Raw genomic sequence first — 17,065 nt, forward strand, 5'->3', positions numbered from 1 at the left:
CTCAGATTCAATCGGCCTTTATTTTCAGCGAGATCTACAAATAAAATGGGGGATAAAAAATGTTGGAGTGACATCGATTTCATTGCAGCTTAGAAAGCGTCCAAGGTCGGTTAATGCTGTCTTTTGTATGCTGATTTTTTTTTATTTTTTTCCGTACTTACTTGTGGATGGGTTATCTTAAATTTCCTCTAATCTAATATTAATTATGTAAACTAGTGTTGCCAAAAGTCTGTGAGAAATATGTTTAACTTACTTTTTTTTTAATTGGATACAAAAATTTTCAGAGAAATATAAATAAATATATTCCTAAGTATAACCACCCAGAAGATTTGGTTCCCTTAAAGGGTAAGCCAAAAGATGCAACTAGTATAGTATATAGAAAACGTGGCGTTGAATTGAGTGGGTTTAGTGGGTGGGTGGTAATTATTTATAATCGAAAGAATTCCTTCTGTACCCTGCTATATGCAAGATAGAGGACGATCAGAACAGCCTCAGATTCTACTTGATTGTAATATATCTTTGAAAATATTACTTTTCAAAGGTACAACTGTTGTAACGTAAAACCAAGCTTCTTCCTTCGCACCTCGCGCAGGTTGTTTTCAACTTCACGCTATATCCTGCATGTAGCGGGTTAGGCAGAGGAATCCCAGCGCTATGACGCTTTGCTCCCCACTTTCCGCCGAAAGAAATTAAAATATAAATTTAAATAAATAATCAATTTCTTCGAGTGGGGATCAAACCCACTACCCGTCGCGTTTCCAGTCACACACTTCTGTCCATGTCCATGCACCACAAGTGGCCTTTCATTTCTCTTCCACGTTTCATATTTTTTATTCCACTTCTAAAAAAGTATTTTTATTTTCAAAAAAAGTATTAAATGTGGAACACTTTATAAATGGTAAAATATTTGAGATATTTATTGCATAGCTGTCTAGTTAGACAAAGTACAGCAAATGGCTTAACACACTATATTTCTATTTTACGAATAGCTTTCTCGTATAGCGGAAAGTAGAACTACTTATCATTTTGTGAAACATTGGGAATGACAGAAATGAATAATAATTGAAACGCATGCTCTAAGGATTCCGCTACGAGACGGTCGTGGTGGGTTTGATTCCCAGACGGGGTAACGAAGTATTTTCATTTCCCCACTCTGTTTAAAAGACACACAATCCTTCAGAAACCATGCAATATAAAAGTCCGAAACGGATAACGGATACCTACAGCTTGAAGGTGCAAACGAAACGATCAAATTGCATTTTCGCTTAGTAAGCATTTTCGATTTTAATCTTAACATTTTGCCATCGCAGTGTCATAATGAGAACGGAGTGTCTTAACACTAGGTTCCCAGTTTTCCATTGCCTACGCTACTACATATGTAAGTGCGGGATAAAAAGTGAAGCTAAAGAAAATTAAAAAAGTATAGAAACACGAAGTATTATGTGTGAATAATAAATAGTAAATCCATTTTAATCATTCACCAGGTCCAATTCGCTAAGTAATGGGAGCAAATCGATACCCATCTACATGTTAGTACTTGCGTAAGGTGATATCTTGTACTGTAAATAGTTTTGTATTTAATATATTTTTATTAATATAACAATGTTGAAGAGTTCGTTTAATTGAATGCACTAATCTCAGGAACTTATTTGAATTAAACGTGGAAGGTCTTTTTGTTGGTGTTGTTACATATTCTTGCTACTTTATGAATGTTTCTTAATAAGCACAAAATTAAAATATATACATATATGGGCAAATTATTATTTGACAATTAAATTATTTTTATTTCTTCGTGACAAAGCGCAGCGTTGAATTACGTTCTCATCACTTACAATGTCTCAAAAATTAGATATAAAATGCGGAAAATTACGATTGCAACGTGTGACATTTCACACTTCAGCACCCAATTCGAATTCGGACTGATGATCGAGATGCTGTCATCTCCGCTTGATAAGGATATTTTTAACTTCAATGTATGTACAACTATTATATACAAGTAAGTACTAGTATTAGTACAATTAAATTTTGCCCCCCTTTCAATTTAATAATAAATTATTATTATTTTTTTTATATATACATATATTTAACCACAAATGTATAGTTTTCAGATTTTTTCCGGAACTACTACTACCTGTACTGGATCCGATCTCCGTTCACGGTTTTTAATTTAAAAATATTATCATTTCTTCGCTCCGGTAGAGACAACGTGCGGCATTAAGTTCCTCCACTCAACACGTATGTCTCAAGAAGTCGATGGAATATAGAGAACGGTTTAATTGCCTCACTTTGGTAATAAGACAAAGCACTGTATTGAGTTCCACCACTCGATAGATTTCAAGATATTATATTTACAATATCACAAAAGTTGGACAGAACGTGGGGAACGCGGCTTGTTGTAATTTTAAGTTTCTTAACTAAAAGAAAGAAATTATAAAACACTAAATATCTTCACAGTCAGAAGAAAGATTATACCTATCTATTTATGTCTGTGTTAGATTACAGAAAGAGGGGAAACTAGGTCGTCGTAATGATGCCAATTCAAATGTATTGAAGTTCAAAGTGAGATTTCATCTTAGTAAAGTACTTTTTCATAGCTTCCCGATGCATCCCGTACATTGGAGGGTAGGCAGAGGGAACCTAGTGTTAAGACACTCCGTACTCCACTTTCTGCCGAATTCTGGAGGCGACACCAGAGCGAAGAAATGGAATTTATTAATTTAAATAAATGTTTCATCCCCTCGAGTGGAAATCGAATTCATAACCAGTCGGTTTTACAGTCACCTTTTGTGCCTCTTCGCCACGACTGACCTCAAGACTACATATTATATAGGTATATATTATACAAGTCCACTATAACCTAGTATAACTTTGTTCTTAAACAAAATGCTTTCAACTAAAAGCTTAAAAGCTTCCAGGACTAAAGTTTTGAGGGAGGACGAAGGCCGATAGACGTCAAGTGTTTAAAATATTGCATGACATTTAGAACTTTAGCTAACAAACGATCTATGTTACGAGTATATATGGAATAATAACTGATAATTAAAATAACTCGATAGAAAAAGCTGTAAAATGTAAGCAAATAACTAGAAAAAAATGGTGATTTTCTTGAAATGGATTAATATTATTAAATAATCATTGCAAAGGACAGTCGCGGCATGTCACTGTTTAAAAAAAATATATTAAATAAAAATTTGTTCATCGGTGTGGGTGCCACGGTTTCTTGTTCACTCTTTGGTTAGGCAACCAATCATCAGGCAGAGGCTGTCGTGACGCAAAAGACCGTGCAAAGTGGAGTAGGTTGAGTAGGAAGGCAGACCCTGGTAATAGCCGGGATTAATGCCAGGAGGAAGAACAGGAAGAAGGAACAAGACAAAACGCGGCGTTGAGTTCTTCTCTGCCCTATAACACAAATAATCTCCAAAATTAGACGAAATGTGGGGAGACGGAGTGTCTTACTATTCACCCCTCTATATACGGGATTAAGTTTCGAATTATTAATTTAATTTAAAATGATAATTATTTTAATACATAAAAAATTTCAAAAATATAAACGTTATATTCTACATATAGTTAGAGTTAGCTTATAGCAAAAAATATCACTAATTGTTTATAGACGGCGAGGTCGGCCGTTAGAGCCGGCTGTTTTCGCCGATATGTTTTCCCGTCATTGAAAATAATTCAGCACTTTTTGTGTCGAATCTTCAAATCGATTGGGTTTTTTTCGCAGAGGCACTAGTTTCCGATTATAAACGCAATAGGTTGTGGGTTCGATTCCCACTCGAGGAAATGAAATATTTAATATTTTCATTTTCTCGCTCTGTTAATAAGGCGTATAAAATAAAAAGCGGGTCATTTAGTAGAGTGACGGAAGCGTCTTAATGGGAACGAAACGTCTCACCGCTAGGTTCCCAGGTTATCTCTGAATACGGGATACGTGCGGGTTACAGCGTGAAACTAAAAAAAGGGGAAGTTATATCTTTTTTATATTTCAACTAAAAAAAAAACACATTTAGCTCTATGCCTAAAATAGCGTCTCGCCGAGAGATTAAAGTATAATTATATTCTTCACGACAATATCTAAATTACGCCCTCGTTGGAACGTTACGTAATCTGCCGTTTCACCCTAACAAAATAAATGAGCATCGTTTGACAAATACCTACTTTTTAGGAACTAGGTGACGTAAAGCCTTTGAAAGGGATGAAGGAAAGGATTTAGGACTCTTGTAGTGTAATTGGAACAAGTCTGATTGTATGGTGGTTGCTAGTTTTAATTATTTGAATTAATGTTTTGGTTAAAGAGCAGCGTTGAGTTACGCCACTCACGCAATGTCTCGAAAATAGAGTGGAAAGTGTCTTACAGTGTATTATTTATACCCGACTGAATTGTGAATTTGGTTCGTCGGGTTGAATAAATAATTTTCATTTATTAACTTTACTAAAATTAAGCCAGTTGTCGAGTTCTGCCAATAAACGCGCGATGCGTCAAAAATTGGGTCTTTCGTGGGGAACAGAATGTCTTAGCACTAGGTTCCCTCTATCCACCCTGCTATGTAAGGGAAAAAGCGTTAAGCCATAAAGGTTCAGTACCTACTTACTTACTTTTAGGTTACCTACCTTACAATCACATCATTCTTTAACAATTTTAGCTCACCTTAAATAATATAGTTACTAGTAGTGCCAAGTTAAACTTTTCAAGATGCTCAATTTCCAAGGAGATATTGTATTATCGAGAGCATTATCGACGAGGGCTTACATAAACCTTCATTTGGGGCATTCCGTATGAGACTCACGTATAGAATACGATACTCGAGACACTATTGAACTTCGCTATCGGTTATACTATAAACTAAGTAATTATAATAGATATCTATAGATTATGTTTAATATTATATTATATATATATATATACACTAGCGACCCCCTTGCGGCTTCGCCCGCTTTTACTACTCGATTATTCATATAATGTATGTTTGCAAAGCACTTAAGATAATGTGAAAATTAATTAAACCCTAATGCAACCCGCATTTTCGTAGTTTCAATAAGTATTTTCCAATTGTTTTACACAGCAAGGATTTTTTAGTAGGTACCGTAATTTTAAATCTGTGCTACTAATCTTTTCAAGTAGTTATTAAAATATATTTAAATGACTATTTTTGGATAGTTAAATGACTATTTTTAAACGGAAGAAATTATAAACAAAAGCCTACCTACTAATAACTACTATAAAAAATATGAAACCAAATATATCGCGCTGAAATAATACATTCAACTCCAATTATCCAATACGTGCAAACGCATCTAAATCTTCGTTGCTATGCCTCTATAGCGGGCGGGTTTTTTTTTCGAGCTTGTGGTTAATGCTGAAGAGGGTATTCTGTCCCTGATGAAAAGCAAGCACTACGTGGCTGCCTGTGAGGAAAATTAAATAGAATGCATTGGCCGGGAATCGAACCCGGGCCGCCCGCGTGGCAGGCGAGCATTCTACCACTGAACCACCGATGACTGCTCATGACGCGCTTGTATAAGCAAAACGTCGCGGGGCGCGTTTCGCAGCAAGGATGTTTTGATATTGTAACAACTTCTAAAGTACTTATTAAAATGAAAAAACAGTAAAAGACAATTTTGATGTACATTAAATGGCCAACGTAACTAATATACTTATTTATATGCTGAGAGTAAGGGATAAGTAAAACTTGAGTCGGCACAGCTGATGAGTCAACGGCGTGATGTGTCAATAATTAAATGCGTTTTTCTCTAAAACTATTCGCAATTTCGAAATAGTGTAAACAGCAAATTTTATCTTCGTTTAACGTAGAAAATTAATAAAGTATTTTAAAGGATAAGGATTAATACCATTATGGAAAAATATCCCTCACAATAAAAAATATATTGAAATTACTATTTTTAGACAGAAATATGATCACTACACGTTATCCTTAAAAGATAAAAATATGCTGTCGCGGACTTTTTTGTAGATCTTATTAAGAGGAACAATACTCCAGTACATTATCTTCATGTAGTACTTACCATTAAAGCAGCGCATGCGCGAAAGTGTCTCAACGGGTAGGACTTTAGACACATTTATCGTATTTATGTTAATTTACATAAGAATGTACAAATAATAAACGATATATAAACCTTCCCTGAGAAATACTCGACTTAATGGTGAAAACCGCATAAAAATCCGTTGGGTGGTTTAGAAGAAGAAGAGTTAGAAAGTTCAGACAGACACGAAAAGCGACTTTGTTTTATAAGATACTAGCGACCCTCTTGCGGCTTCGCCCGCTTTTACTACTGGAATATTCATATAATGTATGTTTGCAAAGCACTTAGATAATGTGAAAATTAATTAAACTCTAATGCCGCATTCTATTCTTCGCACTCTAACCCGCATTTTTTTAGTTTCAATAAGGATTTTCCAATTGTTTTACACACCAAGGATTTTTTAGTAGGTACCGTAATTTTAGATATTTAAATGACTATTTTTAAACGGAAGAAATTATAAACAAAAACCTACCTACTAATAACTAATACAAAAAATATGAAACCAATATCGCGCTGAAATAATACATTTAACTGAAATTATTCAATATGTGAAACGCATCTAAATCTTCTTTGCTATAGAGGCAGGCGGGTTTTTTTTCGAGCTTGTGGTTAATGCTGTTAAAACAGCGACACCGGTTGGGTAGGCACTACGTGGCTGCCTGTGAGGAAAATTAAATAGAATGCATCGGCCGGGAATCGAACCCGGGCCGCCCGCGTGGCAGGCGAGCATTCTACCACTGAACCACCGATGACTGCTCATCACGCGGTTGTGTATAAATAAGCAAAACGTCGCGAGGCGCGTTTCGCAGCAAGGATGTTTTAGTATTTTAACAACTTCTAAAGTACTTATTAAAATGAAAAAACAGTAAAAGACAGTTCATCTACATTAAATGGCCAACGTAACTAACATACTTATTTATATGCTGAGAGTAAGGGATAAGTAAAACTTGAGTCGGCACAGCTGATGAGTCAACGGCGTGATGTGTCAACAATTAAATGCGTTTTTCTCTAAAACTATTCGCAATTTCGAAATAGTGTAAAAAGCAAATTTTATCTTTGTTTAACGTAGAAAATGAATAAAGTATTTTAAAGGATAAAGATTAATACCATTATGGAAAAATATCCCTCACAATAAAAAATATATTGAAATTACTATTTTTAGACAGAAATATGATCACTACACGTTATCCTTAAAAAATAAAAATATGCTCTCGCGGACTTTTTTGTAGATCTGATTAAGAGGAACAATACTCCAGTACATTTTTTTCATGTAGTACTTACCATTAAAGCAGCGCATGCGCGAAAGTGTCTCAACGGGTAGGACTTTATACACATTTATCGTATTTATGTTAATTTACATAAGAATGTACAAATAATAAACTATATATAAACCTTCTACGAAAAACACTCGACTTAATGGTGAAGACCGCATCCAAATCCGTTGGGTGGTTTAGAAGAAGAAGAGTTAGAAACAACAGACAGACACGAAAAGCGACTTTGTTTTATAAGATATAGGATAGGATACGTAAAATGTCAAATTTTCATTTGGTACTCTTTTGCAAGTAACTCTACTCTGCTGAATCTCTTTCTGGTCAGAAAACGTTTAAATATGAATAAGTACTCGTAGATTCGAGACCGAAGGAGCCCAGAGGCACAAGTGTATGTCAGTAAATGCGACAGGCTGTGGATTCAATTACTACTCGAGGGAATTAAATTTGTAATATTTTCTTTTTTTCGCTCTGGTCTTGAGGTAAAGCGCGGCGTTAAGTTTCGCCACTCAATACTTGTGTATGTAGGGACAAAATTGTCTTAGTGGGAACGAAGTGTCTTAATTAGTTTCCCAGGGTCCTCCTGCCTACCCTGCTTTGAGGGATATAGTGTTAAGCTAAAAACAAATCAAAATAAATAGATTTTAAGTGCTATTTCACCCGAGTTCTATATAACAAATAAGACATTGACAAGTGCGGATAGTACCTTGAACCTGAACTGAAACTGTACAGCGGGATACACCGAAAAGATTAATGTGATGTAATAAAGCCTGTATCCTTCCTTTATTAAGATAAAAGGGCCAGACAACACAGAAATAATTTTTCAAATCGAAGCATTAGTTACTGAGATAAATGCCTTTTAAATATAGTTTAAATATAGTAATATAGATAAATGCTTTTTAGCTTTATAGTATTAGTATTGATAGGCATAGAGGTTACAAAGTTCTATCAACCAAAACTCGTCTTTATTTTGCCTTATCTAACAATTAATAGAACTGGTTATTTAATGGACGTAATCTGACGGAAATAATTATATTTAAATTATTTGCATTAACATGCTCTGGTAGAACAAAATTCGGCGTTAAGTTCCGCCAGTCAACATGCTATATCTAAAAAACTAATACTATAGTGACATATTTAAAGCTCGTACAGAGAATATTAAAATCTGTAATTTTCAATTAATTAACAAAATTTTATAAATATTCCATACAGATAGATATATTACGAATATCCAAATGTACTTTAATTTAATCAGTGTTAAGTATTCTCATACAAATTCTAGGAATGCATATATTTATGGTCATAAAAGTCATACAGTTCTGGCAATGCAAGTGGGGGTGGGAGTGGTGGTACGTGAGTAATATTGGTTGAATGTACATTTTATCCTATTGGCTGGACTCCAAGACACAGTTAGAGAGGACCTACAAAAGTAAATAGTTATATAACGTTATTAATAATCTGGCGTTTGCCAAACTTCTATAGGGATATGCATGATGGGAATAAATTATATTAATTAATGCTATGGGTGAAGCGTGAAGCTGTTTTGATTATTATTATTGGTTATGTATTTTTTTAGTATTCCGCAGAGTAGGCAGAGGGAACCTAATATTAAGACATTCTGTTTCCCATTTTACGCCGTATTATAGAGGCGTTGAGTGGTGGACTCATCGACCATGGGGGCAGCGAAGAAATAGGAATCTATATTAATTGTTGGTATAAAAAAACGTGTTTGGCAATTCTTCCCTAAAGGGGTGAAATGGGGTGGCAGATTCAGCTTGAGAAATCAATAATTATAAATAGGTACAAAGCGATTACGCGAAATTGGAGAGACGAATTGAATTGAAGGATTTATGGTGTTTCTTTAAAAATTATGTTAGACAATTTTTTTTTTCATTAAAACTTGAAACAATTGAAATTTGAAAATTGAGGCTTTAAAATTCTATTATTATGTCAATATTGACATGGCCATCGTGGCGAAGCAGCACAGCGAATTATTGTAAGCATGAGAGTTATGGGTTCAATTCCTACTTTGGGAAAAGAAATATTTTGATTTAATTGCTTTGGTAAAAAGACAAAACGCTTTAAGTTCCACCACTCACTACTCAGCACTCGAAAATTGGGCGTTACAAGGGGAACAGAGTGTCTTATCACTAGACTCTGCTGCACTCTAAACACGTTGCTTTGCGGGAAAAATCATGAAGTTAGTATTTTATTATATTACAAGACTTCATAATCTTGGCTAAATATTATTAAATTAGCTAAAGCCATATAAATTTTACTTAATTAACACACATTATATAATTCACACTACGTTATAAGGATTGGCTTCAAATTATTTTAGTATACAAACATTGCATATGTTCTTAAAGTGCGACGTTGAGTACCGCCACTACGCAGAACAGACTATTAACCCTCTCTTTTCTCTGCTTACCCTGCAGAAATTGTAGGAAATGTAAATATTTTATTAATTTATCCCAAGTAGGAATCGAACCCACAACCAGTCGCGCTTAAAGTCACACTTTATGCCCCTTGCCCTTTATGCCCCAATATAATATTATTTATTTTTATATAATATTCTTTATTTACATATAAAACCCGTGTAAAGCTCAGAACGCTATATTTCATCGGGCATAAAAAATGAGCGAAGGTGAACCTCCTAACACGAGCGTGTCAAGTCAATTAATCAGGATGGCTGATGGACTGATTCATTAGGGAGGGTTTTTTGCCTCCAGACAGGACCACACCACTGTATATATTGGTATTGTTCATTTTTTTTACACATCAGTAGACATTTTTAAATTTTGTAAAATATTTGTTTTATATTTTATAATATTTTTGTAAGCTTATCGAAATGAGCCAGTATCGAGATGTAGCCGGGTAGGTAGAGGAAACCCAGTGTTAAGACACTCCTTTCCAAGCCTCGGTACCAGAGCGAAGAAATGAAATCGAGGGAAACCACAACTTGTCACATGCTTGTGCCCTTGTGCTATGACTGGCCTCAAGCTTTTTTACACTGCAGTAGCGAAATTTTGATTTTTAAGAATTTTTGCATACTAATCTTTAACCGATTTTCAAAAAAAAAGGAGGCTCTCAGCTCGTCGGAATATGTTTTTTTTTATTTACGTACTACTTAGTATAAAAAATTACAGAACGAAAATAATAAAAAAAATACTGAAATCAACAAAGCGTTTTTGTTTTACTATTCCCATGTGGGGATTGAATCCACTACCATTACTTTCTTAGTCAGTCGCGTTGCGTAGGCCTTAAAATAAACAATTTATAATTTAAATAAAATATTTACTCCATTTGTTTCCATTCTTCAAAGGAAACAAATTTCAGGGAAATCATCAGATCCACCAATTTTACTTATTTTAATTAGAATTGATCGAAAGCTTAGACGATGTGCGGTGTCGCTGGAGGCGATGTTTAAAAGTTATATAAAAGTTAGACATTGTTTGAAATTTGTTACTCGAATCCTCGATTTTAATTATAATAAAAGTTTTCTTAGATACCAAAAATAACATTAGACGCAAACAATTCAAGTTTTTAGCTAATTTAAAATATTTTATAGAGTTTTTTTTCGACATTTTTTCTTTTTTTATAGCAGGGTTTTCGAAATTTATACAGATATATATAACTTTATACCTGAATATTAAATAGTTTGACTGTAACTTCAAAAGCTAATAACACGTTCATAAAATAATGAAATGCTAATAATACGCACTATGCTGAAAAGAGTTATGTCATCAGCATTCATCAACAGGGCTGGTCCTGGATGTGAGTTGAGACAGTGGCAAGTTTTTGTTTTACATGATAGCTAAAAAATTTTTTTTCCAACTTTTTCAGCAGTTTCAGTGACAAATTATGCATATTCGGTAAAAAAAAACAATAGTAAGCTTCATCAAATTAAACCTATAGAATGAGAATTGAACCTGCAACTGCGTTTCAAAAAAGATTTCAGGCTTTCACGCTTTTTCCCTGCTGGTAGGTAGAAAGATCCTAGTGTCAAGACCTGTCCACAATTCACGCAAATGTTCCTCATCATACCTATATTTTGCACACATAAATAAATGCATAAAATGAATATGTTTGTCTTTGACATATTTAAGCGAAAGTTGGTGCTGGCAATCTTTATTATTGAATTTTCATCAGACTCCAAGAGCGGGCGTGAGATTCTTGTGGATGTGAATTTTATTATTACGCTTATATTCGTAACGGAGGCGCGACACGTCTTCGTAAATATTTAGCGGAAGCAGCCTTCGTAATGTTTTAACTAAATTACAAAGCTTTTTACCAGTGTTTTTGTGAGACCATCGAATGTATTATTTTCTTTTCTTCGCTCTGATAGGAAAAAGCGCGGCGTTAAGTTCCGCTACTCAACACGCAAGCCTCAAGAAGTATTATTTGGGAATGGAGTGCTTGGGGTGAATGGAGGTTCCCAGATTCTCTCTGCCTACACTGTTATGCGTGGAAAAGCTTATTTTCTATATATATATACTGGGACAAGTGTCTGGATTCTACTTTCTATGGAACAAATGTTTGTAAATGCACTGAATTTACCTAAGCAATAGTGAATATAAAAATAAATAAATATTAATAGAACGGAGGCCGAGGCAAAGGCCAGTCGTGATGCAGGGGCATTAGAGTGTGAGGGTAAACGCGACAGGTAGTGGGTTTGATTCCGAGGAAATTAAATAATTAATATTTTAATTTCTTCGCTCTGGTAATGCCTCCAGAATTCAGCGGAAAGTGGGGAGCCAGACTGTCTTAACACTCTAGCTACCTGCAAACTCTGCTACAAACGGGATACAGCGTGAAAATAGAAAGAACAAATCTGACACTACTCAGTCTTAGAAAATATCAATTTCATGTAAGTATATTAAATATTATTCTATTACATAAACATTTACATATATAAATAAAGAATAATATAAGCGTGAAAATCTCTAACGTAATATTATATAAGCCAGTATGAAGAATAAACTTACTTCTTTCTCATATATGTATGTATGAAAGGCTTTTGTTGGCACAAACTGTATAAAAATATATTAGTACCGACTAACCAAACCCCGTTCATAAGATATGATATAGTGAATTGATGTTTTGATCTCAATTACACTTTACAGCAGTTCAGTTCAGTTATATCAGACAGAAGAATTCTCAGTTCGAATCCAGGGATAAAAATTCAAATATTATACGCCTAAGTGCAGCGTTAAACCATGTAGATTAGTATAACGTGTCTATGCTGACCGTCACTTTATTAGCTTCTCTGTAAAAGCGTGGGGTTGAGGTCCGCCATTCAACACGCAACGCCTTCAGAATTCGGCGGAAAGTGTAGAACTATAACACTAGGTGTCCAGTTTCCCTTTGCCTATCCTTATATTTGCGGGATACAAGAAGCTAAAATATATTATATCATTTTCATATACTGTATCGTTTATTATCTTTCGCGGTTCCAATGCTACCGCTGGGAATAATTATAATAAAATTTTATGACCACGTCCAAGCAGAATACGCTATTTTAGATTTAACGCTACTCTAAATATATAAAGTTATTTAAAAAAAAACTAAAACTGAATTTAAAACTATAGCTACCCATTGTAATACTTAAAATCAGGCAATTTTTGGAGTCGGTGACAATGTAAGGAGTATTTTTCTACTATATTAATTTTCTAAGCTATGTTTTGATTGATATTTCCACGGTATTGATATTACCATTAAGTGGGGAACGGAAGTATATTAATGGGATCAGAGTGCCTTAACACTCGGTTCTCTCTGTGTACCCTGCTATGAACGGAACATACATAAATAGTTTAGTTAGCTAAAAGCTCACCCATTGTATCTGAATTCTTAGTTAACTTAGACACTTAGAGCGAGCCGTATGTCATACACAATTCTTAACTATTTCCAATACAACACGGAGGCGAAGTAAATGATAGTAATATACCTAAAAGTTCAATCGACATTCCTCATTATATGCTGAAAAGGCAATAAAAAGAATACCTTTTTGTTTTTATTTTACCTATAACATATTATATGAACGAATGTATCATAAATACCCCGAAGCTATCAAATCTGTTAACACTGATTTACATATAAGATATAGTTTTTCTTTTAATAATTAATAAACAAACAATTTCCCGAACAATTATTTACAAACTCCGCCAAAACGTTGAACAAAAGAAACCACAAGTTAATACAAGATAGCATTTAACTGTCACAGATTAAAAATATACAATGCAGTTAGAATAACAAAAAAGGTTATATATCAGAAAAAAATAGAAACCCACCTGTAATTATACCAAGCACGCCCAATACAACTATAACTAGCACGGCACGACACTAAAATACAATCTAAAGATGAAAACCAAATTGTACTGAAATTATTATTAAAGTATAAGTATTTTAAAACATCGCGTGTGTCACGTGATACAGTTGTGTAAATTTCGACTACATTTTTTTCGTGTTTTTAATTTTATTTACGCGAACCGAAAGCACGTGTAGACGGCGGAACGTACCTCTTTACACTGAAACCGAGGGGTAGGAAACCCCTATTTCGATACTACGATTCCAAAGATTATTTAGAAGAACTGGCAAGTGATAAAAGTTATATGAATTGTTGTTTTTGCCTGGATGAACTTTATATTTATGAACTGTTGATTGATTTTTTTATGTTTGTTCATAATTGAATAATAACTGTATAATGTATTTTAATTCATTTTTCATGCACGAAAAATCATAACTCTTGTCACGTCCCGCCTAAGCCGAGGGTGCAAGGGAGAACGTGGAAGAGGCACGATCGGGCTAAACATTCTGCTTGTGACGATTATATCTATTCATGGTTTTTTGCAATTAAATAGCGAGTGCAAATAAATGTTAATTTATCGGGAAAAAAAATCTTGAATTACTCACCTGCATTTGCGTATTTTTAAAAAATAATTATTATATAAAAAATAGAAATAAATCAATAAATATGTAAAATATAACAAAATTTTACCAACATCAAATCGTTATATCGCTCAAATAATTTTATTATTGAAAAAATATATAACCTGCAGGCTGAAATTCTATAATCTTTGGTCTATTTGGCTGAAAGCGAGACAGGGATGGAGAATACAAAAAAACCCCTAACAGAAAAGGTTAGATATATTGACGAATGTACACAGTATTTGACCAACCTTTCTTTCAGCTCAAATAAAATATGAGTTCGTAGAAGTTACAGTCGATGCAAGTATTCAGGTATTACATAACTATGAAAAAGTAATAAAAATTGACATTTATATGGGAAAAGTTGAAAAGCGGATGCCGTCGTCGCTAAGTGGAACAGCCCCTGACTTTTAATGCGACAGTTATAAATTCGATTCCCACTACAGGTTATAAATCCATTAGTTTTCGCTCAGGTAGACGAAGTTGTCGATTTCCGCCAATCTACACGCAATGATTTCATTTCTTCGGTCTGGTGTCGAGGCAAAACCACGGCGTTGAGTTTCGCCACTCCAAATGCCTCTAGAACTCGACGGAAAATGGGGAACAAAGTGTCTCAACACAAGGTTCCCTCTGCCTACCCTGTTGTGCGAGATACAGCGTGGAGCTGATTTTTATGAAATAAAGTACAATATGATAAAGATTACATAAACTCTGAAAAAAATATAATTAAATATATTAATACCTATTTCAATAAACAATTTACGAGTATATGTTCAATAAATAGGTATTTCAAATGCTAATTATTTTTATATGCATATAAAGAATATAAGGTACTCGGCTATAACGAGGCTATAATGGGCCATAATTGTTACTTTTACGAGGTATACGGAAAACGATCGCTCGATTATGCACTGAGCTAGAGCAGCCCTCGTTAGAAATATGTTTCTATATATAATTTATTGCTTTAGTAAGTACTATGTGAATATTATTTATTCCTTTTTTTTTTCATTATATTTATAGATTTTTGACTGTAAAGGGGGGGTTCGATCTCCATTCGGACGAGTGAATTACCACCGGTTGACTCTAGTTACTGCTTAGATCTGAAAAGAAACTGAACTTGAGAAGCTCAGCGGGACTTTTTTTGTGAGCGATTTTCATTTCTCGTTCTGGTAAGACACGGCGATGTCTAGGAAACGGAGTGCCTTAACACTATGCTTAACACTATGCTAACATGGATACAGAGTGAAGTTATGAAAAAAAAAGGGAATTTGAGGTTGTAATTTATTATCAATGCATTACAGAAAAAATACAATCCCTGGAGGGAAATGGTGATTTTTAAACACAACGACATTTGGTTGCATCGGATTTAAACTCACAACTTTCAGTCTAATGTTTAACTATATAATTTATTAAACTTTTATACAAATGATGTATAGCGTATATATTAATTATAACTTATTTTCAGAACACGAGTTACTCTTAGCTTTAATCACACTCACAAGCATAAATACCCAGGATTTTAACCCATACCATAATCAAAAACTACCCCACGAAATATTTAATTGGACTTTCAAGGACTACATCCAAAAATTTAAACCTAGCCGCATATGGAGAGAAATAGAAGATAATAACAAGCTAAATGGTCTCAACAAGACTTTCAAAGACGAATTCGACAAAATGTTAAACCTTACAGACGAAACCGACGAGTTGTTACTCTTGAAGGTCAATAACGGCAATCCGAACTTTCTTTTAAGCCAAGACGGAAGAAGATGGAGACCACCGTCTGATATCGTAAGCAATAAGCACGATCAGTTCAGCTTAAGACGCAGAATATTAGAATTGATGAAACAGGCGATCTATCAGACAAGAAACAAAATGGTGCTGATGCAAATGATAAGGGAGAAATATAACACGATATCGGTGTACAAGATGGGGTTCCTCATGAGTAAAACTGATACAGCTTGCAAAACATTTGCGGGTTTTGCATATAAATCATTCAAAGCCTGTACAATGTCCAGACAGGTGGCTATAAGATCCTATCCTGTGATAGAAAAGTTGGAAGCGAACGAACGCTTGTTAAATTTATGGTTCGACATAGATCTCCTCGTGGACCTCATTGTGTTGAACCATGAGAACTGCAAGAGAATGCTGAACCAAGTGATGACTAATAGGAAACATGCTTGGAAATTTGTTGATTAAATGTTTATTTTTCTACATATATATATAAAATACTCGTATATAAAATAAAACTCTATATTCTTTTATTTCTATGTATTTTGTAAATTATGTAAAATATGGTGTAGCATCAATGTTTTCGTGAACTTTATCTGTTTCTTACTGTTATCGTAGGAATTTAAAAAAATCTGAAGCTCTTCACCGATTCTTCGATGAACCTACTAACATAATTTATACCAAATTTCAGCGTTCTACGCCGCGAAGTGTCAGCTTTGCGTGATCAGTGATTCAAACAATCCAATTGATACTTTCTGCTCATTTTTAAAGATTAAGAAAAAAGGCCAGCCTTTGAGGCCGTCGTGACGCAGCGGCACAAGGGTGTGACTGTAACGCGACGGTTGTGGGTTCGATACCTACTTCAAGAAGTAAAATATTAATTTACATTTGGTGTCAGGGACTCTGGTGTCGAGGCAAAGAGCGGCGTTGAGTTTCGCCACTCAACACGCAATGCCTCCAGAATTCGGCGGAAAATTGGGGAACGGAGTGTCTTAACACTAGTTTGCCTCTGCGTACCCTGCTGTGTGCGGGATATGATAATTTAACAATCTTTCAAATTTTTAAATAAAAGGGAAATAAAAAGTAATAGGTTT

General features: G+C 34.4%; 2 protein-coding genes across 5 annotated transcripts in view; one reads left to right on the plus strand and one right to left on the minus strand.

The window, feature by feature from the left end:
• The window catches only part of LOC146537473 (uncharacterized), a 223,246-nt gene extending 209,428 nt beyond the window's left edge, over positions 1 to 13,818 (minus strand). For all 4 annotated transcript variants that reach the window (XR_014878103.1, XM_085187608.1, XM_085187607.1 and 1 more), the window contains exon 1: positions 13,604 to 13,818. The gene's annotated coding sequence lies outside the window, so the exon portion shown is untranslated. The remainder of the gene's footprint in view (positions 1 to 13,603) is intronic.
• A 1,850-nt stretch (positions 13,819 to 15,668) lies between these two features.
• On the plus strand, positions 15,669 to 16,439 carry LOC146537479 (uncharacterized). Its single transcript, XM_085188204.1, has one exon. It carries the CDS (start codon positions 15,669 to 15,671, stop codon positions 16,437 to 16,439), a length of 771 nt encoding a protein of 256 aa, XP_085044330.1.
• Positions 16,440 to 17,065: the final 626 nt, after the last annotated feature.

This window comes from Heliconius melpomene, chromosome 7, assembly GCF_056956725.1.
Source record: "Heliconius melpomene rosina isolate 202511_hmr_F chromosome 7, ASM5695672v1, whole genome shotgun sequence".
NCBI lineage: Eukaryota > Metazoa > Arthropoda > Insecta > Lepidoptera > Nymphalidae > Heliconius > Heliconius melpomene.

What these genes read in the sequence shown, in the direction of transcription:
- LOC146537479 (XM_085188204.1), top strand. Translation starts at nt 15,669, where the DNA reads ATGTATAGCGTATATATTAATTATAACTTATTTTCAGAACACGAGTTA.